The following is a 17,803-nucleotide window of genomic DNA, read 5'->3' as shown; positions in this document are numbered from 1 at the left end:
AACCGCATGCAGTTAAAACAATCTCGTTCGATGGGGAATGGTTTCGGAACCGGCTTTTTTAACCGCTCCGCATGGCGATGGTATCGCCAGTAAATACCGGTTCCGCAGTGTTACAATGATTCATCGCGCCCCGTCTAGGGGTAAACCATCGAAAATCGATCGAAGGGAAGAAGTAACCAGACAAGGCAAGGCAGCACAAACCACCGATTGTTGCAGACATTGCAGAGATTAAATGAAATCAAACGGTATTAGTATTGCAATAGATTCTGAATCTGTTAAACCCGACTTCGTGCGGTCGCTTGAGAAGTTGGATGACTTGACGCCGGTTTCCTGGAGATTCGGTCTTTCACATTTCCTTACCTTTCTTTTCCAGAATATGGATATCGTACTCGTTCAAGCTGCTGTTAAACTGGTGCTTCACATCAATCATACGATGAACCATCTGGCTACGGTAGGCACTATACCAAGCGGGACTGTTCGATTTGCCGGCCTCTGCCGGTGTACCGACCATTCTCAGCCCCGAGCCCTGGGCAATCGGAGTCGTTGGTGCCGTGGAGGACGACCCCGCAACACGGCGAGCCGGCGAAATCGGTACCCCGGCCGTCGCGGTAAGCGAGAGGATCTTCTCCTCCTGGTAATGGTGCAGACTGAATGCTGCATTGCTGTTCTCGTCATCGTCGGAGGAAGAACCGGTGCCTCCCGGGACACGACTTTGCGAAAGTTTTCGCCGCTTCGCTGGATCCGTCTCCTCTCCGACCCAACCGGTTCCGGAGCCGGAAGGAACGTTATGCCGTTGTCGATCCTCCATTGCCCATCGCGGGGTTGTGGCCGGGTCTCACTCCGTCACGTTCACCGGGTGTTAAAGTTAAAGTGCACTTTAGCAAGGGGTTATTTTTCACGGTTGCCCCCGTGTCATGCGTTCACGAGACAAAGCTTACATTTGAAGGCTGAACACAACGTAGATTAAAAACACGAACCACAGAGCCATGCGGCGCGGGGTTAGATAATCGAATTTATGTTAATTTCTCATGCAAATAAACACGGACACACTGTGGCGGAAAAAGGTCGCGTCAGGCCGATTTAGCTCGCTTCCAGTAAACTGATTGTTGCTTTCGCAACTTTATCCACAAACACGTATGCTTCCCTTTCTATGTAGCAATTTTAAACCACTTGCACTCCATCGCAAACACACTTGGGGACAGGAAAAGACTCTAGATAAAACCGCATGCAGCGCGAACCGAACACCGAGCCGAGCTTATCACTGTGAGTGTCTTTGGAACCTTTTCGTTGCCCTTTTTCGTGGGGTCTCCAAACAAACCAAAGAAACTCACACACAACGTAAAGTCAGCCCGCTTTCATTAATCGTTTTCCGCAAACAATGGCCACGTGGGAAGCTCAAGCGCCCGAATGTCCGGAACCGAAGGGACTTCGACAAGCCGCAACCGAAATGATCCGTCCTCGACGACGGTTGAATGAAACCTAAACTGACTCTCGTTTGCGCGAGTAGCATTCAAGTCGTAGATGATGTCGGGCTGTTCAGAGACTCGTCGAGTGGACCGAAAGCCGCAACGGACCGGGCCCCTCCACTTGGTTCGATCCACTCCGGTGGTTACCTAACCCCTGGCGCAGGTGTTAACGACGAAGGCCGCACTACTGGATGCCAACCGGAGGCTTTACTTCATGTGTGTGTGTGTGTCGCCGTTTGTGCTTTTTTAAGTCAGTAAGTTCAGCTCCACCGATGCACAAAAGGTCGCCATCTCGACTTCAGCGAGTTGCGAGCTCATGTTTAGCTTCCAAACCACGTTCATCCCAATTCGTTATGGCGCGCATCTACAAAACGAATGCGTATGGCTCCGTAACGACCGGTTTCCATCACAGCAATCTTAGCAAAACGTTGACCAGAGAAGCCTTTACCCAAAATGAATGCAAGTTTCTGATATTTTACAAAAAAAATCTTTGCAATCAAAAAGATAGATATGATTCCAATGGAACGGTTCAGAAATACAGAAGGTGATTAGTGGGAGTTTTACTATTCAGCATAATCAAACAAACTTCTCCATCCCCTTCTACGCCTACTGCGATCGATGCACTGTTTCCTGTTGGAATTAGCAACCCCCGTATATCAATATGTCGTGAATGTCGTTTACAAGAGATGACATCATCTGAGCACGTGCATCGATCGTATTTCCAGCGGGGTAACAGAATACAATTGGTCATTTACCATCTATACCACTGGCGACACACGGCAACTTTGAACCTCCTCTTCCCCTGCCTTGCCCTAAGTAACCCTACTATTTACTCACTACCAACTCCACACTTGCTGCATCATTGAAATTCAAGGTTAACGATTTGTACCATGTGAGAGCACTTGCGGTCGTTACGGAACATAGAAGCAACGAAAAGCGTCGGAATCGAGAATTCGGTAGATTTAGCACTAATTCCGTCGTAGTGGCTTAGAATGTTCCCTTCACAAATGGACACGATTACCCCACTTTTCCATTGCATCATTGTGCCACCGAAGGAACGCTACGAGAACGGTTCATAATCTCCCTCGCTGGTAAGAACCCTCGCTTTCAGATACGATTCCTACGAAGTTCCGGTTCACGCACTCTCTGCCTTTTTAGCTATCTTCTGGCCAGAAGCACTGCGTCGTAAAAGTTCCATTCATTAGCACAACCATGATTTTGGTGCTTCGCTACAACGAGCAAGAAACGTCGCACCACCGTCGTTTTCTCACCAGACATTCAGCTGCGCAAAACCGACCCTATGTATCACAAAAGAACGTCTCAAACCGGTCTCTGATCGAGAAATCGATATTCCGTATCCATCCAAAATCACCAATATATTTCTTATAAATATGTGCCAAGAATTCCTTTAAATTTACTGAACAGTCGTTGGCCAAGAGTATCGAGGTTATGTCAAACTATCACCGGTGCGGCGTTTCATTGAAAACTATTTGATGGAGTTACACTCGGGGGATTTTCACACAACGCTTAAACGTTCTTCACCTCATGTAACAAATATGGGGATCACCTCATTTTAGTGCGTTTAACTATAAATAACTACTTTCTACACAATATAACACCGAATGAAAAGTTATGCCTTCCCTAGAGAAGGGTAACTCTCTTACAGACGAGTGTTCTTGTCGAACTGAAAGCATGCACTGTAGAGGTCTTACAGTATACGTAGGATTGCTTGTTTACTTATTGTAAAACACGATGACCATTCGTGAAGTAAAACTAGTTATTTGAACTTTATTGATTGTTATATCCATCCACACAAAACACAAAACCTGTTCACACCAACCATTCTACGAAGTGCGATTATTTGTGGAGAGAAGCGCATGCGCTCCAAAAGAGAGTTCATGTCCGCGGCTGTCAAACTTCGGTTTGTTTACATCCCACTTCGTGTTACTTTGCTCCCCCGGTCTCTCATCGCTCTCTTATTTATTCTCTCTCTCTTTAGATGACGCAACGGGGCGCCACAACAAACCCGCCCTCCTTCCCACCCAAACCACCTCCTGCACAGACCACACGCGTGTTTTGTCTGCTTTCACTTTCGTTGCCAGAATACGCACATTCCTACAACCGCGTGGCGCGACGCCATCCCTTCGCATTTGATGTCGTCATCGACGTGGGGTGGGAAGGCGCGCATTTGTTTTCGTTCATGCCGTCTATTTTGTGTGACCTACTTTCAATTTACCTGCTATCTCTGTTCACCCATCCACCCTTTTTGTATTCACGCTCTCGCTCTCGCATACAAATTCGGTGCACGAAATTGTCCGCCCGTAAACGTTTACTACGACCTAACGGTGTCAGTTTTCATTGATGAAATAAACGTTATTGATACTTTGCTGTTTCACAGCGTTCGCCGGTTTTTGTTGCGGATTCTCCTCCTTAAACTCTTCAAACAGGTTAAGGATGAAAAACCTTTTTTCGGAACGTGTTCTATACGCTTGTAGATAGTGAAACATATTATGAATTAAATAACGTGTGCTCTTATTTTCACACGAATGATGTCATCCAGCTTCAAAATCAGTTAAAAAAAAAGAGTAAACCTTTACATGTGGTTCAGTGCTGATTTTTTAAATCCACATGTGCGCCTGAGGATTATAATGAAAAAATAAATTCACACACTTGGGTACTAAAGCACATTTTTTCTCTCGGATTTTCTACCATATATTCATGTTATATATATATAAAAAGTATCCGTCAACCAACATCCTAGGTTGTGCCAAATAATCAACCTAAACCAAATGGCTTTGAATTTCATCCCATCACCAGTCACATACAAGATTGGACATGGTGCTTGTGTGTAAGAAAAAAAACTCGAATAACATAATCTTCTGCCGCGAACAAACCCCAGAGGTGACGTCCTTCTTGAGCGACGTTAGCGATCATCATCTTGACCTGATGACAGCTGCGGCTGCTTGATGGACGACTGGTTGAAATTTGGTTCTCCATTTTTTCACGCAGTCACACTTAAGCCTGCTCTCAATTTTTATATTTTTCTCTGTGGCAATAAATCGCCTTTATGACGTCAAAGGCGATAGAATTTTCCCTACTTTTTAACGCAATTTCTCAACGGCGTCCTTCGCGGGATCGCATGTAAAAACGTGTGGCTATTTTCCGATCTAATTCCCTTCTGCTTCATCTTCTTTGCGGCATAAATCGATTCTTTTCTCACAAGTTTTAAAGATTGATAGATAGGTAAATGAATCAAACTAAGGTAAAACCTACCTTGCAGTAGCATAATGGTGGCCTGATATTCTGCAAGCTTCTCATCGACGTAGTCCTGCGACTGGGCCGCAATGATTTCCGCCGTCGATGGACCCACCGCGCCCCCGTAATCGTAGATAACGTATTGCGACTGCCCCCCCGGGCCAACTCCTCCTTGTCCTCCTGGAGGACCATAGTGGTAGGTCACTCCACCGTACACCGATCCGTGTGAAGATCCGGGACGCACCTGTTGCGATGGAGGGGGTGCGTAGTGGTAGGAGCCGTACTCGGCCGCCCCATACCCGCTGCCAACGCTGTGCGGGGTCATCGAACGGTGCATGGATGGAACCGGGGACATGGCGGACGAGAACTGCGGGTAGGGTTGCGGGGCCACGGCAGCCGGTGAAACCGGACGGTAGAGAGCCGCGGCCGGCGCAAACTGAGTCGGAGTCATGGCCGACGGGATGGGCCGCTGGAACTGGTACTCCTGCGTTCCCGGAGCACCTGGCCCACCCATCATCATCGTGTTCGTCGTCGTTGTCGTTGTCGATGTATGGCGGACGGAAGAGGAAGAAGACATCGCCGACGCATTCCCGTACTGGTACATCTGGGATTGCTGCTGACCAACGAACCCGCCACCGCCAGCGCCACCTCCAACCGAACCCCCCATCACCGAGCTCGGACGTTGGTAAACAAACTCGGTGGGAAGCGGGGCGGCCGAGGTGCCGACTGGTGGTTGGGCGGCCACCGAAGAGGCCGGACCGATTGGAGAGTTTTGTCTCGGTGGCGCCGATCCCGGTGGAACCCAGGGCGAAGGGGAACGGAAGTACGAGGCCGGAGGTGTTCGTATCCAACCTCGACCGGTCCCTGCCGATCCACTCCCCGCCCCACCACCCGATGGAGGCAGTTGATTGTTGTTGATGTTTGGCGGTCCGGACATTTCTTCACCTTCGCGCACTTATCTTCTTCTTTCCTATTCTTCACTCAAGGGTTGCTTAGAAGCGGATTCTTTACCGCTCGACACACACACACACGCAGAAACTAATACACGCACTTACACGAAACCGACCCCACGAAGTATATACATTCACCGCGTACTTGCTCACGAGGGTCACGATCACGCTTTATTCACTGACAAACACTTTACACTGCACGAGCGAAGCTAATCATTTCTATCTGGTCATGAGGCGTGTGGATTATTTTGTTTGTTCGAAAATCCCACAAAAATTTACAATAACAATTTAATAAAAAAACGGGAGTAGGAAGAAAAAAATCACAAGTAGAATTTGCAGGAATTTCTAACTCTCTCATTCATGAGATCTCAAGATTAATTGGTCTGTACAATCTTTGCCCTAAACCTCGTCCTCTCGAGCAAGAATGATCGTCAAAGTGAGAACAAAAACAGCCGACAAGCAGATGGCATCCTTGAAAAATCGCTTTAAATAAATTGTTAATCTCCGTCTTGAGTTTGTCCGACTTATCCCGCAAGTGACATCCTGTTCCCAAACGTCACTTTTGGTGGGAAAAAGCAACACAGTTTTTGTTTTTTGATCTTACGACATTGTTGTGAGAATATGCCACGTAGTTATTTCTCATCTAAATATGATTTTCAAGCTTCTGACAAACGAACAGTCTGAGCTCGAGTTCCAAATCTCCTCGTTCGTTCTGTTTGACCACAAAAATGTCGTAAAATTGATCGTGTGCCGTCGAGTACGTGACTAGAGCCGACTCACTAACTCAACCACAGTTCCGAAAGTGTTTGCATGCATGCGGTAAAAATTGTGCATGGCATCGCGCGAGGTACCGTGGACGTAAAATAAAACCTAATAAAATCTTGCCCATCCGGAACAATGAACAAGCAAAACGCTGATAAAGAAGACTGATGATCACATCTCGAAGCAAACGGAAAGACACGGAATTACTTCATCCCGCGTGTCTGCCAACGGTTCGCGTGGAATTATTATCATTTTCTGATGTGGCTTTGGGCAATGAAGTGACTCCGAGGCTCAGCTCGCCGATAAGCCCAACGAGTTATTGCTCACTGGCAGGTGATGGCTGTAGTTTGCACTCGTTCCTTTCCCAAAGCTGGGTTTTCTTGTCAAAAAAGTAATTCAAAGTGGCAGCGAATCGCGGTTTCGTGCTCGCCGTTTAAAGTTATGGAGACGTTTAAGACGTGATTATGTTGCTTTTTTGCTAGCGCGTACAAAATAAACAATTGCATCATCGTGTTGACTTAGTCGTAGTCAAAACAGAAACAAAAACCTTCTACACCAAATGCAGTCTGTCACAGAATGCAACAGATTACATATTGTAGCAAAGTTTATAAATTGTATGTCAAATCGGCGCTTCAATTCGGAGAAACATTTCGAAAAAGGGGGCAATTAAACCGAAGACATCAAATAAATCTTTCACCCTGTCCTTGGTGGCGCGGCTCTTGCCAGCCAAAACCCGGGATGATGAGAATGAAAATGAAGAACTTTTTCCTCGCTCTCGATGGCGAAGAGCGACGGGGTACTTCGGAGGTAATTTGGCGTTGCGGTATTCGTGAGTTATATGCATCGCGGCAAGAAAAACTCAACCAATTAATTCACGTCGCACCATCGGAAGGTTTTGCCGCCGGCCACAGTGCGACCCATTACGCACCTTCGAAGGACGAACGAAGGATATTGCCGAGGAAACAGGTGCGACGGATGGAGGCTATTGGTCGAAAACATTCGGTTCTTTTTACAGGCATGGCCCAGAACATGGTCGCGTTTTGGCACGGGGGCGCTCCCAAATCATCCCTCGGTTAACGTCATGTTTTTCACCCACGCCGCACAGTGCGACGATCGTGGCGGCGATCGGACAGAATCAATGTTCGGAAACGTTGTTTACGCCTTTCCATTAACGTTATGACACACGGCGCGCAACTGGGCCTGAGGTTTCGCTTAAAAGTTAATCCCAGCTGCCAGATGTGACCGGCTTTGCAGCACGGGGGAGCTCTATTTTCGTCACCGAAAATACTTTATTGATGATGGTTTTTTTATTTTTCCGCTCCAACTGGAACACGCAATTTGGCACGGATCGGTTGTAAAAAAAGGTTTCCTGGACGCAAAACCCGCCGCGAAGGAAATATATTTTCGAGCCGCCATGGACAGCTGGCAACAATGTGGTTGTAAACTTTACGGAGGTGATGCAATTATTTTGAACAGAACTAAGGATGTTTAATCTGCCAATGTCTTTAGCTGGAAACGAAAAAGAAAAGTCTTCTGCGCTCCGTTTTGCTCCCACGAAGTGCAGTATTCTCTTCGTCTATATTCATTTATCTTTGATCATGGATCACCGAAAACACGTGTCTGGCAAAGGGTCTGTGTTCAACGTTCATGGAGCATGCGGTATTTAAAAAAAAAAGTGTCTGATAGCACACCATGGCGCCTATAGACATTGAATGGCTGGTTTCTTAAAAAGAGGGGTCTTCCGACACATTTTAATCAATCCATTCCAAAGACCAGATACAGTTGGTTTTTCCAGAAATTCCTCTTTACTGTACTTAAGTGAAAGCTGTTTAAACCAAGTGCTTCAAAGTGATAGATATGAATGGTAGAATTGTTCAAATTTCACTCCTCTCAGAATGCACAACGCTTCAGGCTTCTTTCAGTTTTCTTCACCGACCGAAAACCTCGAAATGTCCGCTATATTAATGAATTGTTACTTCATTCAAGCGAACGTGCTGACTAACGGAGGTTATTAGACCTTTCATCCGAAAAATATATTTATATTTCTCCTCTTCTCGTAGTTTATTTTTGTTTTTCATCCCACGAATCGATCGTAAATTTTTGCTATTTTTGCCTCAACCTGACACGATGCCGTGTTGCAACGGAGTGCACTGGATTAACACTAGCTTTTCTACCTCATCTTTCCACTGCACAGCCAGAAGTCGGACAGTGCAGCCAACATGTGCATGGAACAGCTGAACGGTGACCTGAATGCTTGTTTGTCTTCCCAGTCCGATTTTGCTCGGCGAACGATCACCGAACTCGGTTGGATCTGCTAAAAACCCAACTCCACTACCACTACCACGGTTCATGCACCATTGACTGACATTCTATTTTAATTTTATTTTTCATCTTTCACCACAAAAGGGTGCCCAGCATACAGCGAAAAGCGATAGAGACCCCATCCATCACCAAATGCCACAGCCCTGACCAAGTTTGTGGCGCTACGTCGCTCTTTTCTCTTCCATACGTTTTACGTCAGTTGTCCTCATCCCTCGATTACGTATCCAATACCCGGTAACACGAGTGATTGAATTCCATGATCAATGATAAAATGTCAAGTTAGCATCATTCCTACGGTTCACCGTGATCGAATGGGGTTACTGAACACTTTTAACAACCTGTAAAACTTGCGAAGCACGTTGCAGCCCGTCAAAAATGACAAACATTGACTCGTCAAAGTAACTTTTCTATCAAACCGAAAACATTGTGATTCGAAGGGGGCTCGCGAACGGTAAATATGACCGTCGTGAACGGGTATTATTTTTGATCATCAAAAAGCCGGAGCATCACCCGAGATGTGAATAACACTGGCAGTAACATTAAACAGTTAGTTACATCATACTCTATCGCCAATTTCGAGCCAAAATGCACTGATATGCCTGTAAATTTGTCACCCCTAACGGTTAGCAGCAGAAAAGCTGCAACTCATTTGACTAACTTTACGATGTGCACCGATTTAATGGGTCGTAAATTTGCCGAGGAGAGGTTGGTAAAAACCGAACCATGCACGTTCGACAGTAAAGGCTGGCGCTACTGTGGCAATGGGTAGTCGATTTGTATCTGCTTTTCATTCCTGTTAACACCTGACGTTTAGTGTAGCGCCCTTCGACCGTATCAATTGTGTCCGTTAATGAGCTCATTAATTCGACCTCTAATGGTCTATTTTCGTAACGAACGCGTCAGTCGGAACGCGATCTTCGCTAACGGTGTGTCCGCTGTGAGATATAAAGTATCAGATCTTCAACGGGACACCCAGAGCGGAAAAAGACCGCCCCAAGACCGATGACCAGACCTCGAGACTCCTCGCACGGTCGAGTGATGCGCGTAGGCGGTCGATTGCGGTCGCAAAAGGGCAAGGGGACCATTTATTTTTAGTGCCTCCCAAGGGGGAGTAATCCGGGAAATTTGTGAAGTTTATGAAATTCAATTTTCAACCTTCAACCCCCCTTTCCCCAGCGCTAAGATGCGAAGGAGATTTTACGAGTGGAGAAATTATGGCTTGAGAAACAGATCGATGAGTTAATTATGCCCAGTTATTGATAGAGCATTTTTACGGAAAATAAAAGTTTACAGTATTCATGGAAAATGGTAATATAACTGTTTTGGTAACCTCGAACGGCATATTGCGGTTTATACTATTACAATGTTTCACCGAGTCACGTACTCCCCGAAGCTTCCTAACGCAGGAAGCAGACATACGGCGTTATAAATACCCTGCCCATCATGCAGCTGACGTCTGTTGACTCTAAAAATACGCGCTCGTTTATTGTTCCGTGCCAAATCTGCCTGATGCACAACAGCATTGCTGTTCCGCCTGTATACATTATGCTTGCCACATCCGGCTGCCCACATCCTTCAAGTCGTGGCATGCGAAAAGCCAAAAACAATCCTAGCTTATGGCCAACGCACCGCTAGTGCTCCTACCCGTGTGGTCAACGTTTTGACAACGCACAAAATGGCAATAGGAAGAAAGGAAAGAAAACCGATCACGCACCGTAACGAAACGATACATGCGTTCGCATTTGCTCCGCTCGAACGGCTCATTACAATTTCGAGCGCTGCTAGTGCTGTTGAGATTTCTTCTACTTTGCCATTTGGGAGGAAAATCGCGAACCACCATCGCCCGAGAGCCAGTCGACCGTTTTCTGCGGCTTTATAAATAAATATAATTATTTTTACTTTCTCCCGCATCCCCTGCAGCTCGTGTGTTTCCGTCGTTGGGTTCGTAAGTTGGCCAACAAACCGATACATTTTCCTTCTTCGCTCGACTCGATACACATCCAGCTTTTCCTCTGCGCCATATGGTCGGTAGAGGAGGCGCATGGTTTTTCATCTGCATGAGCGACAAGAAAAGGACAATTAAGAAGAACTCGTAACTCAAACAAACCATGCTGTGCACAATGTTGCCCGAGATTTGTATCCGTCAAATTCAGTTGTTTTTTGAAACTTGACGGAAAATCCTCACATCTAGTAGCCATTTCGAGAACATATTCCCATCTCCTTGCTTCTCAGATGGTCTTTTTACCGCAGAATATGGTTGTAAGAGGAAAGAAAGCGCACAGCAAGAGCGAATAGGAACTCAACCGGCTTATAAATAATTTTTCCGCAACAGTGTTTTTCCGCACTATCCTAGCGCCGTGGAAAACTCGTACCAGCCGTTAGGGTTCTGCGCGCGTGTTATCTTCTTGTGCCTGTCCGAGTCTACGTGTGTATGAGGATGTGCGTGTTTATGTGGTGATTTTTTGCTTCCACGGACGCATCCGTCCATTAGGCAGACTTCCAAAAATAGACGATGAACGACGATCGTTACGGTCTTTCGATGGTCCGTTGGTCCGTTGCCACTCAAATTGTGTACTTCAGTAAGATAACGAGGGGGGGAAAGATGAGAGGCGAGGCGAGAGACCTCTTGTGTGAACTTCACCGATGATACCGAATTTTTCGGTGCACTCAACTGGGATTTCAAGTGTGATACACTTTTTTTGGATACACTCGTATGTAAATCTTTTTTCACGAATCATGACTCATTCAAACTCTTCACTGCACTACTTGAGGGTTGGACATGTGAATAATCACATGCATGTACTCGTTACATAACGCTGCTGCACCTTGCATCACTTTGCGGGTAACTAGATGTGACCTTTATTTCGGGGCACTCGGTGTTTATGATTTTTCCCCGGTTTTTCACGTTTAAACAGTGTGATAATTAAACATGACATTTACCGTATGCACTTAAATTTTGCGAAAGCGGTAAATTATTTCTTGTGGGATTTCATCGAAACGATACGGCCTTTCCTCCGCGGGTGTGCGGGAAAGCGAGAGGAAAATTCTTTAATTAGCACTCACTCGCACGAGCGCGCACATAAACCAGTACCGCACACTTGCACACACGGTGAAAAACTTTCCACATCGAAATGTTCTGCTAGAAGTTACGCATCACGCACGCACGCACGCACAAAACCCCAAAAGGATGGGGAAAACCTTCACCAACGTTACCTGCAGCCGCCAACTGCTTGCGGCCGTTGGTCGAGCAAAGACTGCTCCACTTCCAAGACCAAGAGATTAGGAAGATAAGTAACACGAGGTTCAGGGCAATATTCACTTTGCCAATGCTCCACCACTCTCCCTGCTGCGTTTCTAACCCGTCTGTGCGGTTCACGCCACTGAGTATACACGATTTTCACGACTGCTCCCGACGAGATCACGAGTTCGACTGAAGGCTCATGGCGACGCTGTTTGCGTACGATCGATCGAGTCGAGTCCATGGCGGCTACGACACAGAAAGGAGCGTGCGCGCGCGTCACGATTCCGTTGCCCTCTCAAAGCCGGCCCGGATCGTCGGTTGTGTTCCCAACCCCCCTTCGCGGGGCGAGGGATGAACGAATGCGTGTCGTGTTTTTCCCCGTCACAGCGCTGCAAAAAGAAGTCTGCTTTCATTAATCTAATTTTGAACCCCCCCGTTTCTGGCGGCCGGACGCCCAGGCGATACATCAATCGTACTACACGACTCAGGACTTTCAATGGACGATGGTACACGAATGATGGCAGGAAGTGGAGGATTTAACCAGGGTTTCGGGGGAAAACTGGCACTACACATGTAGTGTCGGTTGACCGACAGTAAGCGCACGGATTGATGATGGATGCCGCAAGGAGGAAATGGAAGCTTTGTTTACATTTCAAAAAGATAGCAGTTGCAGAATGTATTCCTGCGTGAATGTCTTTGCAGAGATGCATTCATACTAGTGTTGTGTACTACCGTCTATGTGGTATGTATAGTTTAGAGAGCCTTTGATCCTGTAGGCATCTTTCGCCTCTAGAACTATTTCGAGTCGTGTGAAGTCATCCAGCATTAATCTAACAAAAACAAGTACAGATAGAAGCTGTTTTTTTTTTTCTTGACCTTTGCGGAATATCAGTAAAGGTCAGAAAACGTGCATTGCCAATGAATAACAACCTGCCTAGCGCTGATTCTGCTAATGACATCATACGAAGATTAACTGAGAATATACATCCGTGGAACCATTTTTGCAATGCTTGCAGTTGGAAATAGTTTCGCGGGAGTTATAGTCATGCATCCAGCAAAGTGTCTACTTACATCGTTGTGGATTGCCTGCCTGATCCTCCCAGAGTATTCTAAGGCCGAACAGGATGATCTGAATAAGGATCCCTTAGCTGAACGTCTCGTAGATCGGTTGACCAACGTTGAGAACACAATTTCGAGTCTGGAGAACATCGTCAAGCGCCTCGACTCACAAGTAATGGCATTAACGGCGAGTGTTGAAGAAATCAGGAAAGAACAAAATTTACGATCATGTGATCGAATCATTTCCCATTGTGGCGAAACCGGCGCGTCAGGAGTTTTCAATCTACGTACCTGCTCCGAACCTGACTTCAACGTGTTCTGCAACCAATCTTTCCAAGGAGGCGGATGGCTTGTGGTCTACAATCGCTCCAATGGCAACGACAGGCTGTTTAATCACACCTGGAAGACCTACGAGCAAGGATTCGGTCAACCAAATGGGGAACACTTTATCGGTCTGCGGAGACTCCATTCACTTACGCACGGATCTTTTTCTGAGGCAGTTTTTATTCTTACCGGCAACGGAGAGGAAAGCACAGTTACGTATGATGACTTTGAAATCGACAACGAAGAAAAGCAATATGAAATCAAACGAATTGGTTCTCCACACGGAAAAATGAGGCTTTTCTTCGCCAATCAAGCATACAAATTCCAAACGTACGATAGAAATCAGCTACATGCGCTAGCCCGCGACCGTATGTTACTGGATGGTTGTGCTTTTTGGTTCGTGGATTCTCCTCACTCCCATGATTCTGAAGAGTTTTCACAGTTTTGCCAACAACTGCGTCACTTGAAGATCATGATACGCAAACGTAATTTAATCTAGTGTTTCCATCGGTTCAATAAAGACCAAATAAAACTGATGGAGTAGTAGCCACGGTTAACAATAAAGTTAGTAAACTAGTCGTGTTTGTTTTTGTTTTGCTGAGCTGTTAATAAATTTGAATATTTTGTCAGTTACACCGAGTAGGCAACTCCCTGAACTATGCTGTCAATTTGACAGTTCCATCAGCTGTTGCCCGTATTTACATTTGCCTTGTTTCACCAATGTTTTCGTTTTTTACAGCAGCCTACGTTTAATCGGGATTTCTAAAACAAAAACGCAAGTAAGTAGGCGCATCTTTATCAGCAAGCTACCAATCCACAATAAATACCGTATTAAACAGATAAGGATAACGTGATTAGCTATGAAACCAAGGAAACACTTGCTTCAGATTAGCCTTTTCGATGATTTATTAGTGGTTTGTCAAAGACCAAGTTGAACAATCCAGTTTCATGAGAAACATGTTTCGTTCCATTCTGATTAATTTGATTTTGGGTAAGATTTGATTGACGTAATCTATTGCAACAGTTAAGGTACGTGATTGATGTATTTCCTTCTCCAATTTCAGTGCTCGCTTCGGGAAGCTCGATAGGCATTGCAGACGCCAAATCCAATCTTACTAAGGTGACATGGGCGCATGCAGTCAACGATGCTGATTTCCTTACACGCGTGCTTGAAAGTATGTACATGTGCATGATCAAATGCACTTTTATGTTTTGCTCATTGTAACACTCCCATTACACCCATTAGGTGACACCCAGTTCATTGAAGCGGATATTTCCCTTGGGTATCTGATCGACGATGTGAACAAAGAGCATGAAATACCCATCATGGCTCATCCGCCGTCAGTGGAGTCAAACCTATCACTTGAAACATTCCTGAAGCGTGTGCTACAATTCAACCGAGATGCTAATCATTCGACGAAACTAAAAGGCATCAAGCTAGATTTCAAATCCATCGGTGCTTTTGAACGTTCGATCGACATTATTCGTGCTGGATACGATATGGCCAAGTTTGACACGTGGATCAATGCGGATATTTTGCCAGGACCGGTTGACAACACTGCTACCATCCCGGTAGACCCATCAAGATTCTTCACAGCAGCTAGGAAGCTTGGCAAAGCGACCCTGTCCATCGGTTGGACCACTCGCTGGGGGCCAGACTTTACTGACGGTTCGTACACGGATGCGCAAGTGGATGCAATGGTCAACGTTATTCAATCGAATAACATCGACAAGGCTGGTAATGCAATCACATTCCCTGTTCGGGCAGGTATCGTTGCAAAAAGTGTTACGAATATGATTCGTCTATACTGTGCTTTGAAAGATACGAACGATGTGACGTTCACAGTTTGGTCCAGTGCTGATGATTCCGTTGATGTAGAAAAGCTACGCGAGTTTATATTTACCGCAGGACTTGACCGTACCTATGTAGATGTGCCAGAAGACTTGCATGAAAAGCTGCATTTGGAAACGCATGCATTTGAAAACACATGCAAGAAAACGTTGCAAGCAAGATGCATTGATTATTAAGCGGATAAATATGTTCTACATAACTTTGTAGCAGGAACAAATCGAAAATTGCCGTTGGCCATTTGATTTTACGACTAGGAAGTGACAAATAGAAATTCAAACCCTCCCACTGACAGTTGTCAGGAGTGTCAAAATAAATCAGCTGTTTTAACTAGACGAAGTGTTTGTTGACGTGCTGCCGTTGTCGAAAGAAAGTTTTACATTAAAATCTCTCAAACTCGAGGTACATTTATTCAAATTTTCTTTGTTTTAGAATTTTCGCACAGTTCTTCGTATCTCCGTACATAGAGTTCTCCGTTACAGTCTCGGCACGATCGGTGGGATCCAGTACAATAGGGCGGACGACTGTAGGGTCCAGTCGGAACTCCATCTCCACAGGCTTCACAAAGTTTGCTTGCATTTCACTGACGAAACCGTTATTTAGCTTGTGCTTGAATACTGGAATCATCATACGGGGTTGCAGAGAATTGACCGCCTTGGGAATCCGCTCCCGTTCTTCTCTATCGGCCCAGTTCCAAAATGTGACCGTATCATGTAGCGGATTCACCTGCGGTACAATGTCCTTCATTGTTGTAGTAAGATACGGATCAACTAGCCGGGCAAATCCTTTCGCGTTAGTGAACGTAACATCCTTCGGCCTATCGACAGGTTTATTGCATAGTTGCCCAAAACGGTACGGTTCGGAAGGTTCAACAATAGGACGTGATTCATCCGATCTTCCATATCGCTTCAGTGGCTTTCTCACTTCTTGTGCTAGTTTCGGTTGTGAAGATTTTATGTAGTTCAGCCGGTCGGTGCGATAAACTAAACTAGCTTTATCGTCGAATTGTAATGGAAATTTGGCTCGGAACTGTTGAATCGTTTCCGACATTGGCTTCCAGTTGTACTCTGACTGTAATTTTCGGTAGTTGCGCTCTATGTTGGATAGTTGGACTTGGATGACTGTAAAATGCACATGTATTATTTCTTGTACATAGTCAATTATGAAAATACTTACTTTTTCTACCATCCGACGACATTGTTACAAGCAGTTTGAGTTGTTCGTATCTATCAGTGAAAATAACTTGAATTCACCATGGTAACCCAGCTAAACCATAGCTTTGAACGACGCAGATGCAAACACTATTTTATTATGTTTATCATCAAAGACCTCCTTTTTAGTTGATGGTTTCTTTGGTTAGTGATGGATGTATGCATTAAAATCAGTCTTTTAAATTTTAAATCACAACATGACAGTATATTCTAACATCCAACTGAATCTAATACATGTTTTGTTTGTTTTCCATCGATAGAAAATGGGCCTCCCAGATTTGCCGGGCCAGGCGGAAAAAGAAGACACATTTACAGTAGACGAAAATCACACCATTCATGTTGATCCGTTCAGCGAAGATGAAAGCGACAATGACTCGATTGGCGATAACCATGCTTACGAAGGGTATCAACCATTGAACGTGGACGAACTGAACCAGCCCAATCGACGGTTATCCCAAATGGAAGATGATATAGAATCCGGAATGGAAGTTGATTTAAATGAACCAGCTGAATCAGATCTGCGCAGTACCGTAAACACGGAACTGCTAAACGTCGACGTATGGAACGCACCACGACCCAATGAACTAAATATCGAAATTGATCCTACAAAAGCTGCAGAGGTAATTACGAATATTTTGTCCTTTTTTGTCCATTCACATTACGCATATTTTCCCGAAGTCTTAAAAAACAACCTTCACCAAAATTTTAAATGTTAGAGACTGCACTAAGCTCGTTGTTTGTGTTATTTTATAAATATTTTACTTTGTTCCGACCATACCTTGAATTTATAATACTCAACTAAATGGAAATGTCCTTCCGATGCCTGTTCAAGGCCAATATCGTCCAAATGGCTCCTCGGAAACATCAAACAGTCGGATCCGCTGGAACATGTCGTTCGTTTCACAAAACCGCAATGTTGAAAAAGTGTTCTTCCATTTCCCGTCCTTTTTTGTTTACTCCGTTTCGGTTTATTTTACACACATACTCTGTTCTACATTTTACAGATAGTAAACGTTATGGCGGCCATAAAACTGCCCACCACTGCCGTACCGGATTGGGCCCGCGGCGTACCGGAAGAAGAATGGAAGGAAAATTTACTACAGCGAATACGCCAGCGACAGCAACCGGAAGTTGTCGATGGATCCTTGAAGACCGTAGCACCTACATCAGCGACTACAAACAGCAGCAGTACAAGCGCCAGCAGTTGCTGCCAGAAGTCGTGATTTATTAGATACATGTGATTTCTTCCACTAATAGCATCTATACCATTCCACGTGCAATTTTTCGTCGATGCTCAAGTACGGTCAACCAGTGCGCTAACCATCTTGAAGTTATGGAAAGAAAATGTATTGTACTATTTTGTA

General features: G+C 45.3%; 5 protein-coding genes across 6 annotated transcripts in view; 3 read left to right on the top strand and 2 right to left on the bottom strand.

The window, feature by feature from the left end:
- Positions 1–5,658, bottom strand: part of LOC131282943 (muscle-specific protein 300 kDa-like) — a 71,978-nt gene extending 66,320 nt beyond the window's left edge. Inside the window, exon 1 of the mRNA XM_058312495.1 lies at positions 4,740–5,658. Within this exon, the coding sequence (XP_058168478.1) occupies positions 4,740–5,658 (919 nt within the window). The remainder of the gene's footprint in view (positions 1–4,739) is intronic.
- Positions 5,659–13,041: 7,383 nt separating this feature from the next.
- LOC131282941 (angiopoietin-4-like) lies at positions 13,042–13,878 on the top strand. Its single transcript, XM_058312489.1, has one exon. The coding sequence runs from the start codon at positions 13,042–13,044 to the stop codon at positions 13,876–13,878; it is 837 nt and encodes a 278-aa protein (XP_058168472.1).
- A 222-nt stretch (positions 13,879–14,100) lies between these two features.
- LOC131292896 (protein FAM151B) lies at positions 14,101–15,561 on the top strand. 2 transcript variants are annotated; one of them, XM_058320994.1, is made up of 4 exons: positions 14,134–14,158; positions 14,219–14,370; positions 14,444–14,554; positions 14,626–15,561. In XM_058320994.1, the coding sequence occupies exons 2-4, from the start codon at positions 14,328–14,330 to the stop codon at positions 15,405–15,407; spliced, it is 936 nt and encodes a 311-aa protein (XP_058176977.1). In that variant the 5' UTR covers positions 14,134–14,158; positions 14,219–14,327; the 3' UTR covers positions 15,408–15,561. The 2 variants fall into 2 exon arrangements, with proteins under 2 accessions (XP_058176985.1, XP_058176977.1); XM_058321002.1 differs by lacking the exon at positions 14,219–14,370 and having other exon boundaries at positions 14,101–14,158.
- A 75-nt stretch (positions 15,562–15,636) lies between these two features.
- On the bottom strand, positions 15,637–16,426 carry LOC131281496 (uncharacterized). The gene is made up of 2 exons (XM_058310830.1): positions 16,405–16,426; positions 15,637–16,349 (listed from the first exon to the last, which is right to left on the bottom strand). Exons 1-2 carry the CDS (start codon positions 16,424–16,426, stop codon positions 15,637–15,639), a joined length of 735 nt encoding a protein of 244 aa, XP_058166813.1.
- A 210-nt stretch (positions 16,427–16,636) lies between these two features.
- On the top strand, positions 16,637–17,662 carry LOC131282937 (uncharacterized). Its single transcript, XM_058312484.1, has 3 exons — positions 16,637–16,642; positions 16,700–17,059; positions 17,444–17,662. The coding sequence occupies exons 1-3, from the start codon at positions 16,637–16,639 to the stop codon at positions 17,660–17,662; spliced, it is 585 nt and encodes a 194-aa protein (XP_058168467.1).
- The last annotated feature ends 141 nt before the right edge of the window (positions 17,663–17,803 follow it).

Source organism: Anopheles ziemanni, chromosome 2, assembly GCF_943734765.1.
Source record: "Anopheles ziemanni chromosome 2, idAnoZiCoDA_A2_x.2, whole genome shotgun sequence".
Lineage (NCBI taxonomy): Eukaryota > Metazoa > Arthropoda > Insecta > Diptera > Culicidae > Anopheles > Anopheles ziemanni.
The sequence above is the reverse complement of the archived record's forward strand: the minus strand, read 5'-3'. Positions and strand labels throughout refer to the sequence as shown.

Coding starts and splice junctions, on each gene's coding strand:
- LOC131282941 (XM_058312489.1), top strand. CDS start 13,042: ATGCATCCAGCAAAGTGTCTACTTACATCGTTGTGGATTGCCTGCCTG.
- LOC131281496 (XM_058310830.1), bottom strand. CDS start 16,426: ATGTCGTCGGATGGTAGAAAAA. Junction 16,350..16,404: donor GTCGTCGGATGGTAGAAAAA/GTAAGTATTTTC, acceptor TGCATTTTACAG/TCATCCAAGTCCAACTATCC.
- LOC131282937 (XM_058312484.1), top strand. Junction 17,060..17,443: donor ATCCTACAAAAGCTGCAGAG/GTAATTACGAAT, acceptor TACATTTTACAG/ATAGTAAACGTTATGGCGGC.
- LOC131292896 (XM_058320994.1), top strand. CDS start 14,328: ATGAGAAACATGTTTCGTTCCATTCTGATTAATTTGATTTTGG. Junction 14,371..14,443: donor TCTGATTAATTTGATTTTGG/GTAAGATTTGAT, acceptor CTCCAATTTCAG/TGCTCGCTTCGGGAAGCTCG. Junction 14,555..14,625: donor CCTTACACGCGTGCTTGAAA/GTATGTACATGT, acceptor TACACCCATTAG/GTGACACCCAGTTCATTGAA.